Genomic DNA, 18,490 nt, shown 5'->3' with positions numbered 1-18,490 from the left:
AAAAAGGTTATCAACAATAACTTAAGTGGATCACACTTGCCGCAAAAAATAAGTGAGTCACTCACCATATTTGAGGGGCAAATGTGGCATACTTGAGTCATAGTTGATGACCTTTTCTAATGTTGTTGGATTCATTCCGTCAAAATATTTCTAACGATATTGATGGTGTCATAATCAGAGTTTCGATGTATCTTTAGAGTCTTTTTCTCTTTTATTTTCTCTCTTATTTTTGGCTCATTTAATATTTTTTTAATATTGTTATTTTAAATAGTGATAATTTATAAATATTGCGTTTTTTAATCATAACATGTATAAAATATATTATTTTACTATTTTTTTCAATCATTTTATTCTACTAATATTTTTAATTTATTATATTAATTTAAAAAAATTAAAATGATTGGTTGCGTAACAGGCTATACTTGTCTTTAACTAAGAAAAAAAATTACTAATAATTAGTTAAAATAAATGGATTTAGATAACTAATCACACCATTATCAATGATTGGTGATGATTTTAAAATTTTTAGACGGTCAAGTCTCATAAATAAAATAATAAATATGGTCAAGATTCGTTGTCGTCACCGAGACATGACGATAAATAGTAAGGTTGATTCAATAATAGTAATTGTATTTTAGAAGCAAATACAATTAAGATTTTTAATTAAAAAATAATAAACCATGGAAAATCAAGGATGAGTACACTAAAAAAACTATAAATAAAGCATACGAAACTAAAAAAAAAAAGACAGAAAGATAAAACACAAAATTTATAATAAAAAATAAATTTAATTGAATTTTATGTATTGAAGCAGAACAAAGAATTTAACAGACTTCTTCCTTATCTATAAATTATTTAATTGTCTAAGCAAGACAAGTTAGAAATATAAATGATGATATAATAATAATAATAATAATAATAATGAAAATTAATGCAAATTTCAAATGCCTAAATATCGTAATTCTCCAAGCAAAATCACAATCCACAAAGCATGCTACTATGCCGTAATCATCAAAATTACCTCGGACTCCTCGCGTCCCCGTCCCGCCACATTACAGACTCCAGAAGCTACTACTATCGAAAGGATCACTGCTGCTGCTACTAACACCGTCAACATCTCTCCTTTATCACCTCGGAAAACACAAAAACATTGTGCGACTGATCGGAGGCCGAGAAGTTGAAGTCGACGGAGTTATCATATGGGTGTAGAGAAAGGGACTCGCGATTCAGACATTGAACACGAGGAAGACCTCGATGAAGAACCAGGGGAGGTGATCGAATCAGCTCCTCCTCTCAAGGTTGGCGAAGAGAGAGAGCTTGGTAGTTCTGGTATAAAGAAGAAGCTCCTCAAGCGTGGCCTTGGCTGGGAAACTCCAGAATTCAATGATGAAGTCACTGGTACTAATTTATTGTTTACTACAGCATTTGCTTGTTTTAGAGATACCAGTGCGGTTTTTTGTGATGAATTTTGAGAGAAATTGCTGTTCGTGTGATCTGAATGCAGTTCATTATGTGGGCACATTACTTGATGGTACTAAGTTTGATTCCACAAGAGATAGGGATTCATCTGTGATTATGAAACTTGGTCAAGGTAAGTCCCTTTTAAGAAAAAAAGTTTTTTTTTCCTGCTCGGAGTTGCTTAATTTGTGTTTTTAGATTGATTGATTGATTCTTATGTTTGTGGGTCTAATAGGGGAAGTGGTGGCTGGATTGGATCATGGGATCATTACCATGAAAAAGGGCGAATGTGCATTGTTCACGTTGCCTCCTGAATTGGGCTTTGGAGTGGCAGGGCGTGATGCAGTGCCGACGAATTCTTTTGTTCGATATGAGGTCGAGCTTGTTTCGTGGATTAAGGTGGTGGATGTGAGCAAAGATGGTGGAATTATAAAGAAAATTGTGGAGAAGGGAGATAAGCACGAGCGTCCTGGTGATTTAGATGAAGTCCTTGGTACCTCAGTTGCTCATTTTGTGATGTACTTTTGTTCCTTTCTGTTAATCATTTGGAATGCATGAGTGGGATGATGTGGGTGGGTTTCTGTATAAAATGCAGTGAAGTATCAGGTGGCCCTTGCTGATGGCACTATTGTGGCAAAAACATTAGAAGAAGGAATTGAGTTTTATGTAAAAGATGGTAATGTTGATCAATTGGAATTTTGTGGTTCTTGTCTGGGAATATCAATTATTTCTTGATGATGCCTATTTTTGTTTAATAAAACTTGTGCTTTTATTCAGGTCATTTATGTCCAGCATTGCCAAAAGCAACCATGACCATGAAAAGGGGAGAGAAAGTCAAACTAGTTGTTCAACCTCAATGTATGTCTTTCACCACTGTTACAAATTGTTTCATGAGAGGTTATGGCATTGTTCATCTTGATATTGAGTCCAAACTTCATGCTTTTTTAGTTGTGTATCTCATAGGCTCCCTTCTTTTAAATTTTAATTTTAGGCCTTCATCAGGAAAAATGATTTTTGCAGATGCTTTTGGACAGGAAGGAAAAGATGCTAGTGATGCAATCTGTCCAGTCCCACCAAATTCTACTCTGTACATTGATCTTGAGCTAACATCCTTTAAGCCTGTTATTGATGTTACTGGTGATGCTAAGGTCTTCAAGAAGATCCTGAAAGAGGGGGAGGGCTCCCTTATTGCAAATGAAGGTGCAACAGTAACTAGTAAGTATTCCGATATTGGTAAAATCAATTTAGGTAAGGAGTTTTTTGCAAAGTGACATCTCACTTGGGTCTAAAATGAAATTAGTGTGCCAGATATGTAAACCTGTCCAGGAAAACCTTAGTGAATGGGGATTGCTTAAATAGTTCCAGCTTCGTGTACAAATACCTGCTTAGTTTGATAGGAATATATATGTATATTTGACATTGAATCCCCCTCTCTCTTCTTTTCTCTGTGAATCCATTTATGCCACGAATAACAGGCATTCAGAAATGACAACAGCATGACTCTTCCAATACTGCATAAACTATTTACTTACTTAAGAACTGATTGATCCAGAGAGCAAAACATCCTTTCCAGCCCATAGATTTCTTAACCATGGCATTGCGTAAATGTATGCTCTGGAGATATTAATCTTTACAAAATTCTTCATGCAGTTAGCTATACAGCTAGGCTAGAGGATGGAACTGTGTTTGAAAGAAAAGGAATTGATGATGGGCAGCCTTTGCAATTTATAACAGATGAAGGTTAGTTTAACTCTGATCTGGTTTGATCTCTTCGTTATGGTATATCATTTACTGTTTCTGAGAATTGCTATTAGAATAATATTGCATTTTCTGTATCCAGAGCAAGTGATCACTGGTTTAGACCGAGCTGTGGCAACAATGAAGAAGGGGGAACATGCAATATTAACAGTAAAGCCAGAATACGGCTTTGGAAACATTGAAACAAAGAGGGATCTTGCTATTGTACCCCCATCATCAATCTTAGTCTATGAAGTTGAAATGTTAGATTTTATTAAGGTAGTCAGTTCAGTGATTGTATTGTAGAGCTACAGTTGAGATACTACTGGCTATTGTCAATATAATAAGACATGATAAACCACACAGTCAGAGATGGCTATTTGTTAAGCTGCATCCCCCTCCCCAAAGTCTCCTTTTACTTTCTGGTTTAGGATTGTTGACCTAATACTTTCTGCTGTCTAACAAATAGGAGAAAACACCATGGGAGATGAATAATCAGGAGAAAATTAAGGCTGCCGAGAGAAAGAAAGAAGAAGGAAATCTGCTATTTAAAAGTGGGAAGTATCTAAGAGCTGGGAAAAAGTATGATAAGGTAGCTCAGCACTTGATTTCTCCCATATTTCATTGCTTATGGTCTGATCTAGAGATTTTGATTTATTTTTAACTGCATGTCCCATCCCATCAGGCTGCAAGTTATGTTGGTGAAGAGGAAGTTTTTGGGGATGATGAGCAAAAGCTGGTTACAGCAATGAGAGTAACTTGCTGGCTGAACAAGGCAGCATGTAGCCTCAAACTTAATGATTTTCAGGGAGCAATCAAGTTATGTTCAAAGGTAAGATGCATCAAGGAAAGTAGTCGCCAAATGCTGTCAAATTTAAAAAATCAGATTACTTGAAAAATCGTTTTTCAGTGAGAGATTATATTTGGAAGGAGGAAAATTGATGATAAAATAATAAACATAAGAATTGAGTGTGAGGTATGGGATCTCTAAAGTTAATTCTGAGATATAAAAGTTAATTACTGGGTTGGAAAAATGTAAGCTCGAGTTTGTCATTCCAGTCCCATAAGCTTTTACAAGTGAGTAGAAATTTGATGGTGTAACAGGTTTTTCCGTTGGCACCCCTGAGAAAAGGGTTCTAATTGCTATGCAGTATTTTCATAATTTCATTGAAAGGGACAATGGCTAGATGCTACAAATGTCCTTCGCTCTTGTTGAAATGATGACTCTAGGCTGTTCAGTGTTCAGTAAAAATGATCTCCGCATTTTAATTGGTTATGGGTTGAAGAATGAAGCTTCTATTTAAAATGGATAGAGAGGAGCAAATTCTCTCGGCCTTCAGCATTGTATAAGGCTAGATAGGGATGATACAAGACAAGATGACATGTTGTATTCTGTGTTTTGATCCGTTATAGGTACTGGATATTGAGTTCTACAACATAAAAGCCCTTTATAGGCGGGCACAAGCACTGATCCAAACTACAGATTTGGTCTCAGCTGACATGGACATTAAGAAAGCTCTTGAAGTTGATCCTCAAAACAGGTACTAGAGGACAGAGCACTTTTTTATACGTTTATAGCTAAGATTTTCTCATGTGTGTTCCGTGTCTTTTTCAGGGAGGTGAAGTTAATTCAGAAGACATTGAAACAACTTCAAGCAGAAAGTAACAAGAGAGATGCAAAGCTCTATTCCAACATGTTTGTGGGTATGACAAAGCAAACATCTGCCATAACCAAGGTAAAAAAGACACTAACCATGTCAAACACGCCTTAAATTTTAAAGCTGAAACGTTTGAGGTGCTTTTCCAGCATTCGGAGGAAATGCTGTGAAATGGTGTCAAATACTATTTATTTTATGATTGGATTATTTTACCAACTTTCATGGAACTAGTTTCTACCACTTTTGAGTAGGATGGTAAAGCTGATTGTCAATCATATTCTGACAGAAATTGAAAGTCGAGAGAGCAGAGGATGACATGAAAAATGGAGAGGCTGTGGCAATGGAAATGGAAAATGTTGCTGATAGTTCATATCCACCTGACAATGCAAAGGCTGTTGATTCCTGTTAGCATCTTTGTTAAAGAAAACGTATGTATCATAATAACCTAACAACCAAGAGGGAAAATGCACGCACAGATGCAATAGAATTATTGTCTACTGTGAGATAACAAATCTCCTTCGCTGCTCATCTTTGCATTATAATATTAACCGTACAGGGAATGCAACATTTGGACACCAATGAGGAATTATTTTTTCCAGTTTCCTGCGTGCTCTATGTTTTCTTTTCCTTCTATTTTTGTTCCCGTTCTTCATACCATGTTTTAGATTCGAAATTGATAATGTACTGCAAGACATGATTTGAAGTTCCAAATTAGTGGCTGAGAAGGTTTACTTTGTTTGATGTCCGGAGCTTTGATTAGTTGGATGCTTTTACTTGCTTCTTCGGCAGTGCGCTGTATTTGAGTGTGTATGTGTTTTAAAAAAATATTAAATTGTTATTTTTTTTTTTTGATGATTTTAATATATTGATATAAAAAATTTAAAAAATTTTAAAAAATATTTTGATTCATTTTTAGAAAGTAATATACAGCAAGAGACTAAATACACACTAATTCAATTATTGCAGTCCTGACATTTGAGATGTGTCTGGTATTTAAAGAAAAGTGTATTTTAGAAAAATAAAAATATATGAATAATTAAAAATTAAAAAATGCTCTTAGTTTGATCTCTCTCTCTCTCTCTCTGAAACAACCATAAATTTATTTCCGCTTTCTGTTTCAAATCAATTAACCTCACCTCATCTTTTCTTCTATTTCTAAACAATTTTATTTCTTTATTTTTTTATATATATTTTTTTTAAAGCTCAATCACCGACCATGATTCAGCTTTTATAATCACAAATCACCAAAGATCGACAGTCTGAAATCAACACCCAAAATTCCGTATAAACCTTTTTTTATCTCATCCTCTCCAGTCTCCACCATCCACAAATCATTATCATCAAGCGGGAAATAGAGGCTGAAGTGATTGTTTGGGGTTCAGGGAAAAGCAAGAAGAAGGGATGTACAAGCATGCCATTGATTCACCGAAGACAAATTTTATTAATTTTATTCAAATAATAATTAAAAAAAATTAAAATTTTAAAAAATGCGGTGTAGAACAAGTTCTCGAACACTATATCTTTCACTCTTCTCAACTTTTTTTACTACTTTTCCTCTCCTCCCTAAACTTCTAGTAATTGAAATATTACAATAATGAAATTTAAAATTAAAATACAATAATTTAAAAGAATAAAAATGGAAAAGGAAAATTTTAAAACTCTAGAAATGGAATTGAATTTTTGCATGCTAATTATGAAAAAAGGACTTATTTTTTATATATATTAATCTTGATCTCAATATCTTTATATTGCATTTTTTAAAATCAGTAGCTAATTTAACATTGAAATATTTAAATACACATAAAAAAAAACGCAAGAGAAGAGAGAACAAAACAAATTTGAACTTATAAAACAATGAAAACACAACTTTAAAGAATGTCATTTAAAAACAAATAAAGTATAAGTGATCAAATTGAAAAACATGCAAATTTTCAGGGACAAAAAAGCTTTGTGAATGAAGATTTTATTTTTTACGAGAGCGTGAACAGTAGATTTCAAACAATAAAATTGCATGTTGTTATATATATATATATATATACGGTCTTCTTAAGAAAAGATGGTAGATGTGGCACAGCTCTATGGTGAGAATTCGTTGACAGAGTTCGAATTCTGTTTTCTGCCACGTCACCTTCGAGGTCCATCGTATATTCTTACGTGATCTCTCTCTAGGATCTTGTCTTGGAATGGGTTTGGACTCTAATTTGAAACATGGCCTCTGATAGGCCAGGTAAATCTGTTTTTACCTTTTATTTATTTATTTATTTTATAAATTAAATACGTATATGTGTAGGCAAAATTGAATGTCTTGAGCTCACACTTCCATCCTGTTTGAAATATTTTTTATATTAAAATAATATTTTTTTATTTTTTAAAAATTATTTTTAAAATTAACATATTAAAACGATCTAAAATATAATTATTTTTTCCTTGCAAATTACTTTAAATATTACCATCGTGTACTTAAAAAAAAAGTTTTATTATCCATGCTTTTATATTTTGTAAGCTTCAATAAAAAAAAGTTTTCGCGTGATTTAACGATTGAATTTTTTTAATCTATAAAAATATAATAAATATGAAATGTAATAAAAAAAATATAAAGCCAAGTTCTCTTAAAAAGAAAACTAAAACAATTTGAATCAATAAAAACATAAAAATAAAAGTGTGAATAATACAATGTGAGATTCCCTTAAAATCCAATTAGTGAAAAAAAATACATATGTTTCATTTAATTTAATTTAAAAAAAATAAGAAGAAAAATATCAACTTGCTAAATAAACTAATTTTTACACATTGAAAAAAAAGTAATGTCAAAACAAAATCTATATGCACATGCTTTGTTCTGTTCTTTTACCTTCTTTGTTGCATTTTGTTTAGTATAATTTTATTTTTTTGGTATTATCATCATATGAATATAAAAGCTAACACGTCTAATCTTATTGATTGAAAATCAATATTATAAAAACATTCTAAAACATGGGGGGAAATATTGATATAAATAGTTATTAATTTATTTAATTAAATACATGAATAAATTTTTTTTATTTTTATTGATAATTTTTTTATAATAAAAAACACATTAAAAGAGCTTTTTTTTTTCTAAAAAAATAAAACTATTCAACTCATAACAAAACATGTATCAAATAGCTAGTAATGTATACAACCCATAACAAAACTCGATGCCTCTCACGTTATCAACTCTCAACTCAACCTTTCTTACTTACTCGTTGCAACCAAATCAAATAAAGTTAACTTATTTAATGTGTTGACTTTGTTTATTTTATTTTATTTTTCTAAAATGGAAAAATTATATAAAGAATATTTTGTTGATTGAATTTCAAGCAAAGTTGGCTTTGTATCAAATACTTTAATGGTCAAAATCTTTTTAAAAATGTCAAGCGTCGTATTTTACATATGCATTTCAACCAATCAGTATATATGTGAATTATGTTTTTTAAATGGATTTGTTTTCAAAAGTAAAATTTTGCACATAAATATTTAAAATGAATTATGTGTAGGCGTGAGAAAAAAATCAATTAAATTAAGAAAATTAAAATAATTTAACTAAAAAAATCAAATTGAAAAAAAAAATTATTCAATTGAAAAATCCTAAAAAATTGATAGTTTGGTTCAATTTCAGTCTCAAAATTTTAAATTCTTTTTATTTTTATGTTTTAAAAGTGCTTTTAAAAAATTTTAATTTTTTTTAATTTTTATTTGTTTTAAATTAATATTTTTTTATTATTTTAATATGTTAATATAAAAATAATTTTTAAAAAATAAAAAATAATATTTTAATATATTTTCAAATAAAAAACATTTGAAAACTCATTAAAAAAAAACCCTCAAACCGAACATTAAATTCTACTATGAAAAGGTTACAAGTATAAATGAAAAACCTTAAAACTAAGCCTCTCCTTAGTCCTCACTCCTCACAAACCCGCCCCCTCTCTCCCAAATCACAATTTTCTCCTCTCCTTTCTCACTGCTCTTTCGTTCTTTCTTGATCACCAATTCTCCACCTAAAATCCAACAAAGCCATACATAGCTAGCAACCTCTCTCCGTCATTCAAATCACTACTCTCTCATTCTCTCTCGATCTCCTTCTTCCACCACCAAATCCCTCACACGAAAAACCTTTCTCTCCATCCTCTACCACCACAGACACGATAATAACCTCCTCCTCCACATCACAGTAGCGGCCCGCAACCCATTCCAATGAAAACCACACCAATAAGCCAAAACGAAACCCAACAACACTCTCAATCTCTCTAGAGGTAAATCAAATTTATCTCTTTCTGATGTTTTTTGTTTATTGCTTTAGATTTATTTATTTTTTCATTATTTTTCTTCTCTGCTAGTTTCTTACTTTTAAGCCATGATTTTACCTTTTCGGGTTGGTTTTGCTATTAATACTGATATTTTTATTTAAATAGGATTTATTGCCATGATTAAGAAATGGTAGTTACTGTTGTGCCATGTGACTCGTTGATAGAAAATATAAACCCCTGCGTAAATGTAAATGTAGGACAAGTGTAGAAATAAATGGAGTAATAGGAACTTGGGATGAAAAGAAAAATGAGTAAACTATATAAATAATAGGGAATATAATGTGAAATGGAGAAAATAGTCTTCAAGTATGGATGAGGTTTCAACATGATTTATAATTTTAGTTTAAAATTTATAACGAGGACAAAATCAGTAATGGGTTTTGATGAATAAAAAAGTCATAGAAATTTAAAATAAACATGTTTTGAGAATGAAAAATTAATTTCAAGGAGTTATAATGAAAATAAAAATGAAAAATAATAGTTAAGAAATAATTACATGAAAAAGTGTTGGTGTACCAATGTTAAATATGCCATAACAGTAGCCAAATTTAAAAAATAAATCAGGAGAAAAATCAATTTTTAAGAAAATATTTCATACACATAAAATCATTTTGAACAATTAAAACATGTAAACAATAACTCTAATTATCTAACGATGACTCTAATATCATTGTTGGTTCCCAAATATCATATATGTAGTGAAAATAATAAAAAAAATTATTCAAGAGTTTTTAAAATCCTGTTAGATAGATTTAGAGTTGTCTAAAGATTTCTTACTTAAAGATCTAATCTTTTTCGACTTTAAATAATACTTTAAAGATTGAGTTGTTACAAATTACAAGTCACTCAATTGTTTGGTCTGTAACGGTAACCTACACGAATCTCGAGTGAAAAATCTTCTAAATCCTTACTTAATAGAAAAGAATTTTCATATCTAAATTATCAACTTTATGTTTTATGACTTATGTAATTTTTTTATATAACAAACAACTACACAAAAATAAAAGCCACGATGTATTATTTATAGAAAAATCTAAAAAATCTATAAATTATTAAAAGATTAATTTATTCCTTGAATAATATTTATATACTAGTTCAAAAAAAGTTTTAAAACTAAATTCTTATTTGATTTTTTTAGAACTAAAAATATAATCCATGATTATATTTTCTCCATGTGTTTCTATTAAAAGGGAAACATCTTAATATAACTACCGTGATTAGATCAGGTTTTGTTAACTATCTATTGAAACAAATAATTTGCTATCTTAACTCCAATATTTGATATCCAAATATGCAAATGCTCTCATTAAGTATATATTATCACACTCCAAAAGCCTAAACGCCTTAAGCACAGAAATCAAAGATTCCCAAACTAAGCTCCATTACAGCCCAACCATTATCCAAGAACAACAGAAAGAATTAAACCAAATTAACCACGAGGGAGGGCTCTTTCCTTAACTCTCCCCATGGTGAATCTCTCTCAAAAAATCAGAAGGCAGCCTCTCTCTCTCTCTCTCTCTCTCTCTCTATGAATTTCAATTAATTAACCATTCCTTCCAACAGCAAAGCTTCTGCTTCTTGGCCCCAACTGTGGCTTTACAACGGCAGCTGCGCCCGTTTCAAAAAATCACATGTTTTGTCTCCATCAATCCTTCCCATGACACCCATTCCAAAACCGCAACTCTTTGGCAAAAACACTTTGGATACCACCATTATCGATGATTGCTGCTGCCTCAATTGCTGTATGAACATCTCAATTTCATTTCTTTGACCTAAGCTCCTGGCAGAAGCAGCTCTAACAAGCTTTCTGTAATCTTCATTGTCGTTGCACCTTGACGAGTCAATACTGAAACTCCAGGGCAAGGGAGGGTATTGTCCTGTTGGCCAGGCCATGGAGTGGCCATAACCTATCCTCGTCGAGCAGTCTATTATGCTTTTAACATAAACGTCCCTTGCTTTACACAAAAGTCTTACTGGGATTGCAACGACTCGCATGAACTTGCTTTGGTTGTGTGCTTTTGTCTTCATGCTGGATTCTAGCTGGCTAGCTAACAAAAGAGGGTTTTGGAAAGTGATCAAGAGTGTGAATTGAAATGGGATATTTGAAAATAAGAAATTCGATACTACTGTTGAGAGACAGAAAGAAGGAGATGAGGTGATGGGGTTAGGTTTGTGGGTTATAAGTAGAGGAGAAAATGACGCCGATTAGGTTATAGGTATGAACTAAAACAAGGCAGGCAGTCGTTGGATTTGGACGTCTTTTTTTAGTTTTTCAACTAGCACACAGGGTTAGAAAACCTTGTAAACGATGGGGAGAGCATTGGTGCTGAATAAATAAAGCTTATTATTATTATTATTATTATTAAAAAGGAATGTCAAATAGCTGGATTTACTTCCAAAGCCGGAAACTGAATTACCGAAGAAACCGAAGTGGCTAGTTATGGGGCGGTGCCCTACCACCTGCATAGATTATTTTAATGAAATTTTGCAAGCCCAATTGTTTTGAGTTGGGTCCAGAGAGGAGCCTATGGATTTAAGAAGGAAAAGTAACGACTTGTCAGTTTACCTAAATCTGCAGGCGCCCATAGTGAACCCTCTATAAAACATTGGCTTTAGCCGCTCTAATAAGTCAATGACAATCTTTTTAGAATGCTTAGTGCTTGCACTAAGTTGGCCTTTACTGTGCTGCAAATCGAATCAAGTTGTGATTTTTTGGATTGTCTTTTATGTCACTGCTTTATTATCTTGAAATGCAATGTAAATTATGCCAAAAAATGCTTCATTCTGCATCAAAAGAACTCAAGTCTCTGAGTTGAAGTGCCTACATTCAAAATTGTTCTGGAATGGTGTGTATTTTTGTTCCAGTAGAAGTTTCTTTTCCATGTTTTTGACATTTACATGCTAATAAATCAAAGTCCTTTTCCTGGTACAACCGTATAGCTTGGCCAAGCTACTCTGATATCTGTATCCTTTTTTTTTTCCTGGAGGCTGATGCTTTCATATGCCAACATGAACAATCTTATGGCAGTGATATCACTTTATTATAGTTCATCACATGCAACAGACATTTTAAAAAAGTTTCAAATGTAACTTGTGTACAATAATATGATTTGAAGCATTTAAACAGCACTGTATTAAATGTATGTTCACCTAATTGTTACTTGTATATAGTATCACTATCTTACTTAATAGAAATGATGCTAGGTTATAGAATTATCAAAACAACTTTTTACCTTCTTTATGTGGAAATATTCCTGACAAATGTCCTTGTAAGATGGAATTTTGGATGCTCTTAGTCGAGAACAAGGATTTATGAAACAATACAATACTAATTGTAACACATGACAAAACTATGATTTATGACATACTTTGTATGATTGGTGCTCTCTGTTGTCACTGTGGTCTAAACTTGCAGTTACAGGGTGTCATCAATTCTAAGTAATTAGTTAAAACATTTTTATGAATTTAAGTTATTTAAATCATGTATAAATTTTTATTTGAATTATATATTTTAAGATGTTTGGATTTTTTTATTTTTTATTTTATTTTTATTTTAATTATGTTATATTATTAATTAATACTTTACTATAATTATTAATATATAATTAGTTAAAATATTTTATTTACCATTTTATAATTTAAGTTTAGAATTTGAATTTATATTATATATTCCGTTAAAAAAAAAGTTTTTAACAACCTTGATACGTGGGCTTTTATAAGCAGTGTTCGAATTCTGGGCTGCTGTCGTGTCTATCTTGCAACCTCCTGTACTTTACATAAACGGTCTCCTCCTTTTGCTTTTGCTGCTTCCATAAAAAAACAATACAAACAACAACATGAGCTCTTCTTTTTCTCATTCCAATAGAGGGTACGTTTCTTATTCTTCTCACCTAATATAATTTCCCCTTTTCATTTGGTTTTGTTTGATATTTTTTTGAAATACTATATATATCTGTGTACCGATTCTTTTCTTGGAGGAGGACCGAATCATATTTTGTTTCGTTTATAGGTTTCAGAGTTCCATATGATATGACATATGTGGGCTTTTATAAGTAGTGTTCGAATTCCAGGCTGCTGTCGTGTCTATCTTGCGACCTCCTCTACTTTCCATAAGGGGTCTCCTCCTTTTGCTTTTGCTGCTTCCATAAAAAACAATACAAACAACAACATGAGCTCTTCTTTTTCTCATTCCAATAGAGGGTACGTTTCTTATTCTTCTCACCTGATATAATTTCCCCTTTTCACTTGGTTTTGTTTGATTTTTTTCTGAAATACAAAATTGGGCTTTGATGGCAGAGGAAGAGGTTTGGAGATGCAAAACGATAGAGAAGGGTCTGGAGGCCGAGGCCGTGGCAGAGGGGGATCTAGTAAGGATAAAATTGATGCACTTGGCAGATTATTGTAAGCACAACCTTGAACATTACACTTTTTTTTGTCGTTATGTTTTGAATTTTTGTTGATATTATTAATTTTTAGTTGAAGCATTTTATGAATGATGTGAAACAATTTTGTTGATTTTGTGTCTAATTTGTCACGTAATAATATAAATGATATCTAGGTGTTAACTTAAGTTTTTGGGTTTATATTGTTTTTTGACATATTATTAGTGACTTGTTAACCAACCGGTAACGGTTTTGAATCTTATTATCCCTTTATAACTAATAAATTTAAGCACAAATTAGTGTTAACCTGTACAAGTTTCAAGTTAAAAAAAGATATGTTAGAGAATAATGTAAATCATATTTTAAGATTTTTCTTAACTGTTTAAGTTTTTAGGTTAAAATAATTTTTTTGACATAATTGAATATTTTCAGGACGCGGATCTTGCGTCACAAGGCTTCAGAGTTGAACTTGAATATGCGAAGTGATGGGTTTGTCAAAGTTGAGGATTTACTAAAGCTCAATATGAAAACATTTGCTAATGTTCCGTTAAGATCACATACTGATGATGATGTTAAAGAGGTTGGTTCAGTAAATACTTTTCTTTATATACATTTGCATCTTTGTTCCTGTTAGGCAAATGATTTTCCTGGTACTATTTGATTGAGCATTGATTTCTCTAGGAAAGCAATGTGGGGTGAGGGAGAATATAGCTCACGTTATGCGTATTGCATCATTTTTTTCCTGCATTGATAGAAAACTTACTTGCTTTGATGTTTCAAAGACTGTCTGACAGAGATTGACGAATGATTGCCAAGGATGTTTGTAAATTTGTAGGACATGATCTTATAACTTTATTTCCCTTTTTAGACTTGGTTTCTTATCATACTTCTTCTGGAATACACATTTTCCAACCATAGAAGTACCATTAAATAGTAAGTTGTGATGTTTGGGGGCATGTTTATTTACTTTCTTACTCCTACAATGTTGATGGCTAATGTATGTCTATGTACAAGGTAAGAACATTTATGATGGATAAAAGATACATGTATTTATATTCTATTTCACCATGTTCTTATCTGGCTGTTAATGAAATATGATTTTTAAAATTGCTAAATTTATAACAAAAGGTTTGGCTTCTCTGTAAAACTTACTCACACCTGGAGCTCATATTATTGAAACTTGTCGTCACTCTGCACAATGAAGTTCTATACCTTTATTTATTTTTGTTTATGAATAAACTTCCTAGAGATAACATCTTTTTTTATTGCAAATTCAGGCTGTTAGAAAAGATAATAAGCAGCGACTTAGCCTCCTGGAAGAAGGCGAGGAGCTTCTGATACGTGCTAACCAAGGCCACTCGATAAAGGTGATAGATATTTACTGTGAAGCAACAATCTATTCATCCCAGTAGGTTATCTTTGTGATTATGAGTAAAACTTGGACATTCAACTGTGTCTTAAGAGTGAGATTTTGCAATAATAACATAACAAAATTGGTTCTCATGCTTTTGCTGCCCCAACATGTTTGATAATTCTTGATATATTTATGCCTTTAATGATTGCTTAGGGCACTAGTAGCAAAGCAAAATAATTAGCTTAACTTATCTGGAAAATATCTGAATATCAATCTGGATGAAAATTTTAATCTTGTCAAGTTAGAAACTTTGATGTATTTGTAATATTCACTTCAGGATTAAAGAAACAGAAAATGAGAAGATTTTATGCTGTTTATGAAATTTATGTTTACTTACAAATTTTATGCTTTGTTAACTTTGACATATATGTTCCTTATACTTGTGACCATCAAACTGTTTGTTACAGAACTACACAGGTCTCACCATTTTTCTTTGTACCACTTGAATTTATGTTAAAACTAGTCTACGTCTCAGTTCTCTGTATACTAGGGTGTTGTGTCATTCACTATGATGTTTTCTCAAAAGAAGAAGGATGTGCATTAGTTTAGTCTGAACGGGTTTCTTATGCTTGTGCAGACAGTTGAATCTGAAAGTCTGTTAAAAGCAATTCTTTCGCCCGAGGAAATTACAGGTAAAAGTTACTACTATGCTATATTTCCATCCTCTCAAATAGGACTTTTCTATTTCCCCTCTTTTTTTAGTTTATTATTTGGTTCATTACCTCCTTCCCTAATGCAGTGTGTGTACATGGGACCTATAAGAAGAATCTAGACTCAATTTTGGAATCTGGTTTAAAGAGAATGCAAAGATTGCATGTTCACTTCTCCAGTGGTTTGCCAACAGATGTTGAAGTGATTAGTGGTATGATACATAAGGAAACTTGCTTTTAAGTTGTTCTTTTGACATTCATGGCTTCATGTTCTAGAGATATCATGCGATCATTGTCTTTTAAGATTTGAAGGAAGAGTCAAAATGTAGAGTGCATGTTTTTTTTCTATGGGTTGGGGGTTGGGGGACAATAGAGTCTGCTTATCTGTTTAGTAAGAACTCTTCCCAAAATAGCAAGCCTTTACCAAAATTTTGTGGATCTGAATTTTACTCGTCAGCATCTACATGACTAGAAAGAAAAATTGCCCATGGTAACGAATAGCAGGTCATTTCAATAGATTTTACTTGAGTGCTCCAATGTTTACAAGAACACCTTTTTGTAGCCCTAATTTGAAAGAAAGCCAATGATGGAAGAAGGGAGGGAGTGCTTTAGTTGCCAGCTGGGAGTATCTTTTGTTGGTGCCTTTTGCAATTGTTTCTCAAATCTGAACCTTGATTAGCTCATGTTCAATGAAGCAAGGCTTTCTAATTGATATATCACTTAGCATACTTTTTAAGATTGTTGATGGCTTTGTATGATATATTTGACTTTTCATCTTTCAGGTATGAGACGGGATGTTAATGTTTTGATATTTCTTGATGTCAGAAAAGCACTTGAAGGTATAAACATCAACACCTCTGATCTTTTCAACCAGATAACAAGTTGGATAAAATATGTATACATCTTGAGTACAAAATTTAGTATAATGGCGGACAAGCATGGGTGATAACTGATTCCTTGTTCTGTGTTTGCAATTATGTTTGATTTCAGAGGGAATGAAGCTTTACATTTCAGACAATAGGGTGATTTTGACAGAAGGTTTTGACGGCACCGTACCTGTCAAGTATTTTGAAAGAATAGAATCTTGGCCTGATAGACGGCCTATACCCTTCCAGACGACCTAAATTTGATTGTAGGTGGTCCTCCTTTTGACCCATAAAGATGGTAGTTTACATTTGATGAGGCGTGGTTCTTCAGCTGCCATGGCATGCAAGCTTGGCACATATTCAGCTGACGCTATTGTAAGTTAGTATGTTGCAAGGAAGGTGATGAAAAATACCAAGCTGAAGCTTTCGCCCTATTTGGAATTGGAATTGCGCTTCAAATGTGATTAGGCAAAATTTTAATTTTTTTATTTTTTAAGATCATTTTAATGTGTTTATATTAAAAATAATTTTTTTAAAATAAAAAATATATACTATTTTAATATATTCTGAAATAAAAAATATTTTAAAAAATATCTACTCCAATTCTAAACATTCTCATCATTTAAATGTGAATGTGAGGTATTGTGTTATGTTTATATTTGCTTGTCAATGGTATGAAACTGTGATGAATGATATGCTAATTGTTTTTAGACAAAAACAGGAATTGTAAACCTTCAAACGACAATTTGAATTATCATGTCATATAAATACACAATGAAAATTAAAAAAAAAATCAATTTTTAACCAAACTGAACTGGAACTGAATTGCTTAGTTATTTCAGATTGATAATTAGGTTTGAATCGGCATTAATTGAGATTCTTCTCAGCCCAAACCAACCTCTAAAAGCCTCTCAATGCGATGGAGAGTAGAAAAGCCAGAACCCAACAATAAAGAACAAGTCTCTTGCCTTGCCCCATTGTCTATAGTTAAAAACCCTAATTCCTTCCATTGAATCCAAAATAAATAATGGGGTGGAAGGAAAGATTGGTTAGTGATGAGAGCTTTCTTTAATCTCTTGTATTGTGAGCAACTGCTAGGGTCTAGATCTACAATCTGAAAGCATTTGTTGATCTCAATGCTAATTCTTGGCAAATGGTTGATCTTGCAACAATTACAAGACAATCAAGCTGGCGGCTGGAACCAGTCAGTGTGGAGCAACACCCTCAATCTTAGCCAGTAATAAACTGCGAGCAACGGGAACTGTTCTTATCTTGTGGAGATCACCGCTACCCTCAGTTCCACGGTCACAGTTTGGTGATTGCCGCTTCTCTTATCCCCAGTCAATGATGTTCAGTGGGCAACAGGAATCGGCCTATTATGTTGGTGATCAACAGTACATCCAGCGTCAAACAATGATGGACAGTGAGCGGCAAAGATCATAAGCCTTTATGTTGGTGATGAACAGTTATCTCACCCTCCAAGAGCGATGCCCGTCAGCCCGCGAGATCACCGTTACTCTCAGTCTCAGTCAATTATGATGACTAGCAGGCAGAACGGAGCAGTCGTGTCCTTTGTCAATGGACTTATGGATGGATCACCGTTACCGGCCCTGTTGAACCTTTATTCCATGAGATAACTAAAGATGTTTATCGCATAGAAGCCAAAATAGTCGACTTGGTAAGAACCATTATTATTATGGTTCACCGTTATTCCACGAAATTCTTAAACCACTTCAATTTTTGTTCATTGAAGAACCATTATTATGCAAGAGTGTCCTTAAGGCTTGATGAAGTTTGTTTAAGGTGATGGTCAAGCAAAGGAAAAAAAAATATGATCAAAATATTTACTATTGTCCAAATGCAAATTTGTTTTGTCGCCTTTTTTCTCCTGCCCTGTCCCTGTTGTCTTGCTTTCGTGTTTGCTCCGCCTTGGGTTACCGACGGCTTCCGCCCTGATCCGCGTTATTTTGATCTCCCGGTTGGCTTCCTAGGATCTC

The 18,490-nt window shown here is 32.7% G+C and overlaps 2 protein-coding genes across 5 annotated transcripts; both read left to right on the top strand.

Moving 5' to 3' along the window:
• The first annotated feature begins 971 nt into the window (after positions 1-971).
• On the top strand, positions 972-5,451 carry LOC133690853 (70 kDa peptidyl-prolyl isomerase-like). Its single transcript, XM_062111121.1, has 13 exons — positions 972-1,398; positions 1,505-1,591; positions 1,694-1,951; positions 2,054-2,134; positions 2,236-2,316; positions 2,479-2,673; positions 3,109-3,198; positions 3,299-3,474; positions 3,665-3,787; positions 3,881-4,027; positions 4,609-4,736; positions 4,811-4,931; positions 5,140-5,451. The coding sequence occupies exons 1-13, from the start codon at positions 1,200-1,202 to the stop codon at positions 5,260-5,262; spliced, it is 1,809 nt and encodes a 602-aa protein (XP_061967105.1). The 5' UTR covers positions 972-1,199; the 3' UTR covers positions 5,263-5,451.
• Positions 5,452-8,756: 3,305 nt separating this feature from the next.
• Positions 8,757-16,989, top strand: LOC133690623 (uncharacterized). 4 transcript variants are annotated; one of them, XM_062110854.1, is made up of 10 exons: positions 8,757-9,127; positions 12,905-13,049; positions 13,252-13,381; positions 13,478-13,582; positions 13,996-14,143; positions 14,841-14,930; positions 15,555-15,609; positions 15,717-15,839; positions 16,410-16,466; positions 16,618-16,989. In XM_062110854.1, the coding sequence occupies exons 3-10, from the start codon at positions 13,350-13,352 to the stop codon at positions 16,749-16,751; spliced, it is 744 nt and encodes a 247-aa protein (XP_061966838.1). In that variant the 5' UTR covers positions 8,757-9,127; positions 12,905-13,049; positions 13,252-13,349; the 3' UTR covers positions 16,752-16,989. The 4 variants fall into 4 exon arrangements, with proteins under 4 accessions (XP_061966838.1, XP_061966836.1, XP_061966839.1 ...); XM_062110852.1 differs by having other exon boundaries at positions 13,191-13,381; XM_062110855.1 differs by lacking the exon at positions 12,905-13,049.
• Positions 16,990-18,490: the final 1,501 nt, after the last annotated feature.

This window comes from Populus nigra, chromosome 4, assembly GCF_951802175.1.
Source record: "Populus nigra chromosome 4, ddPopNigr1.1, whole genome shotgun sequence".
NCBI classification, from domain to species: domain Eukaryota; kingdom Viridiplantae; phylum Streptophyta; class Magnoliopsida; order Malpighiales; family Salicaceae; genus Populus; species Populus nigra.
Note: the sequence above shows the minus strand (reverse complement) of the source record. Positions and strands in the feature narration are given on the sequence as shown.

Coding starts and splice junctions, on each gene's coding strand:
- LOC133690623 (XM_062110853.1), top strand. CDS start 13,218: ATGTGGGCTTTTATAAGTAGTGTTCGAATTCCAGGCTGCTGTCGTGTC. Junction 15,610..15,716: donor TTCGCCCGAGGAAATTACAG/GTAAAAGTTACT, acceptor TCCCTAATGCAG/TGTGTGTACATGGGACCTAT. Junction 15,840..16,409: donor AGATGTTGAAGTGATTAGTG/GTATGATACATA, acceptor TTCATCTTTCAG/GTATGAGACGGGATGTTAAT.
- LOC133690853 (XM_062111121.1), top strand. CDS start 1,200: ATGGGTGTAGAGAAAGGGACTCGCGATTCAGACATTGAACACGAGGAA. Junction 1,952..2,053: donor TGATTTAGATGAAGTCCTTG/GTACCTCAGTTG, acceptor TATAAAATGCAG/TGAAGTATCAGGTGGCCCTT. Junction 3,475..3,664: donor AAATGTTAGATTTTATTAAG/GTAGTCAGTTCA, acceptor TCTAACAAATAG/GAGAAAACACCATGGGAGAT.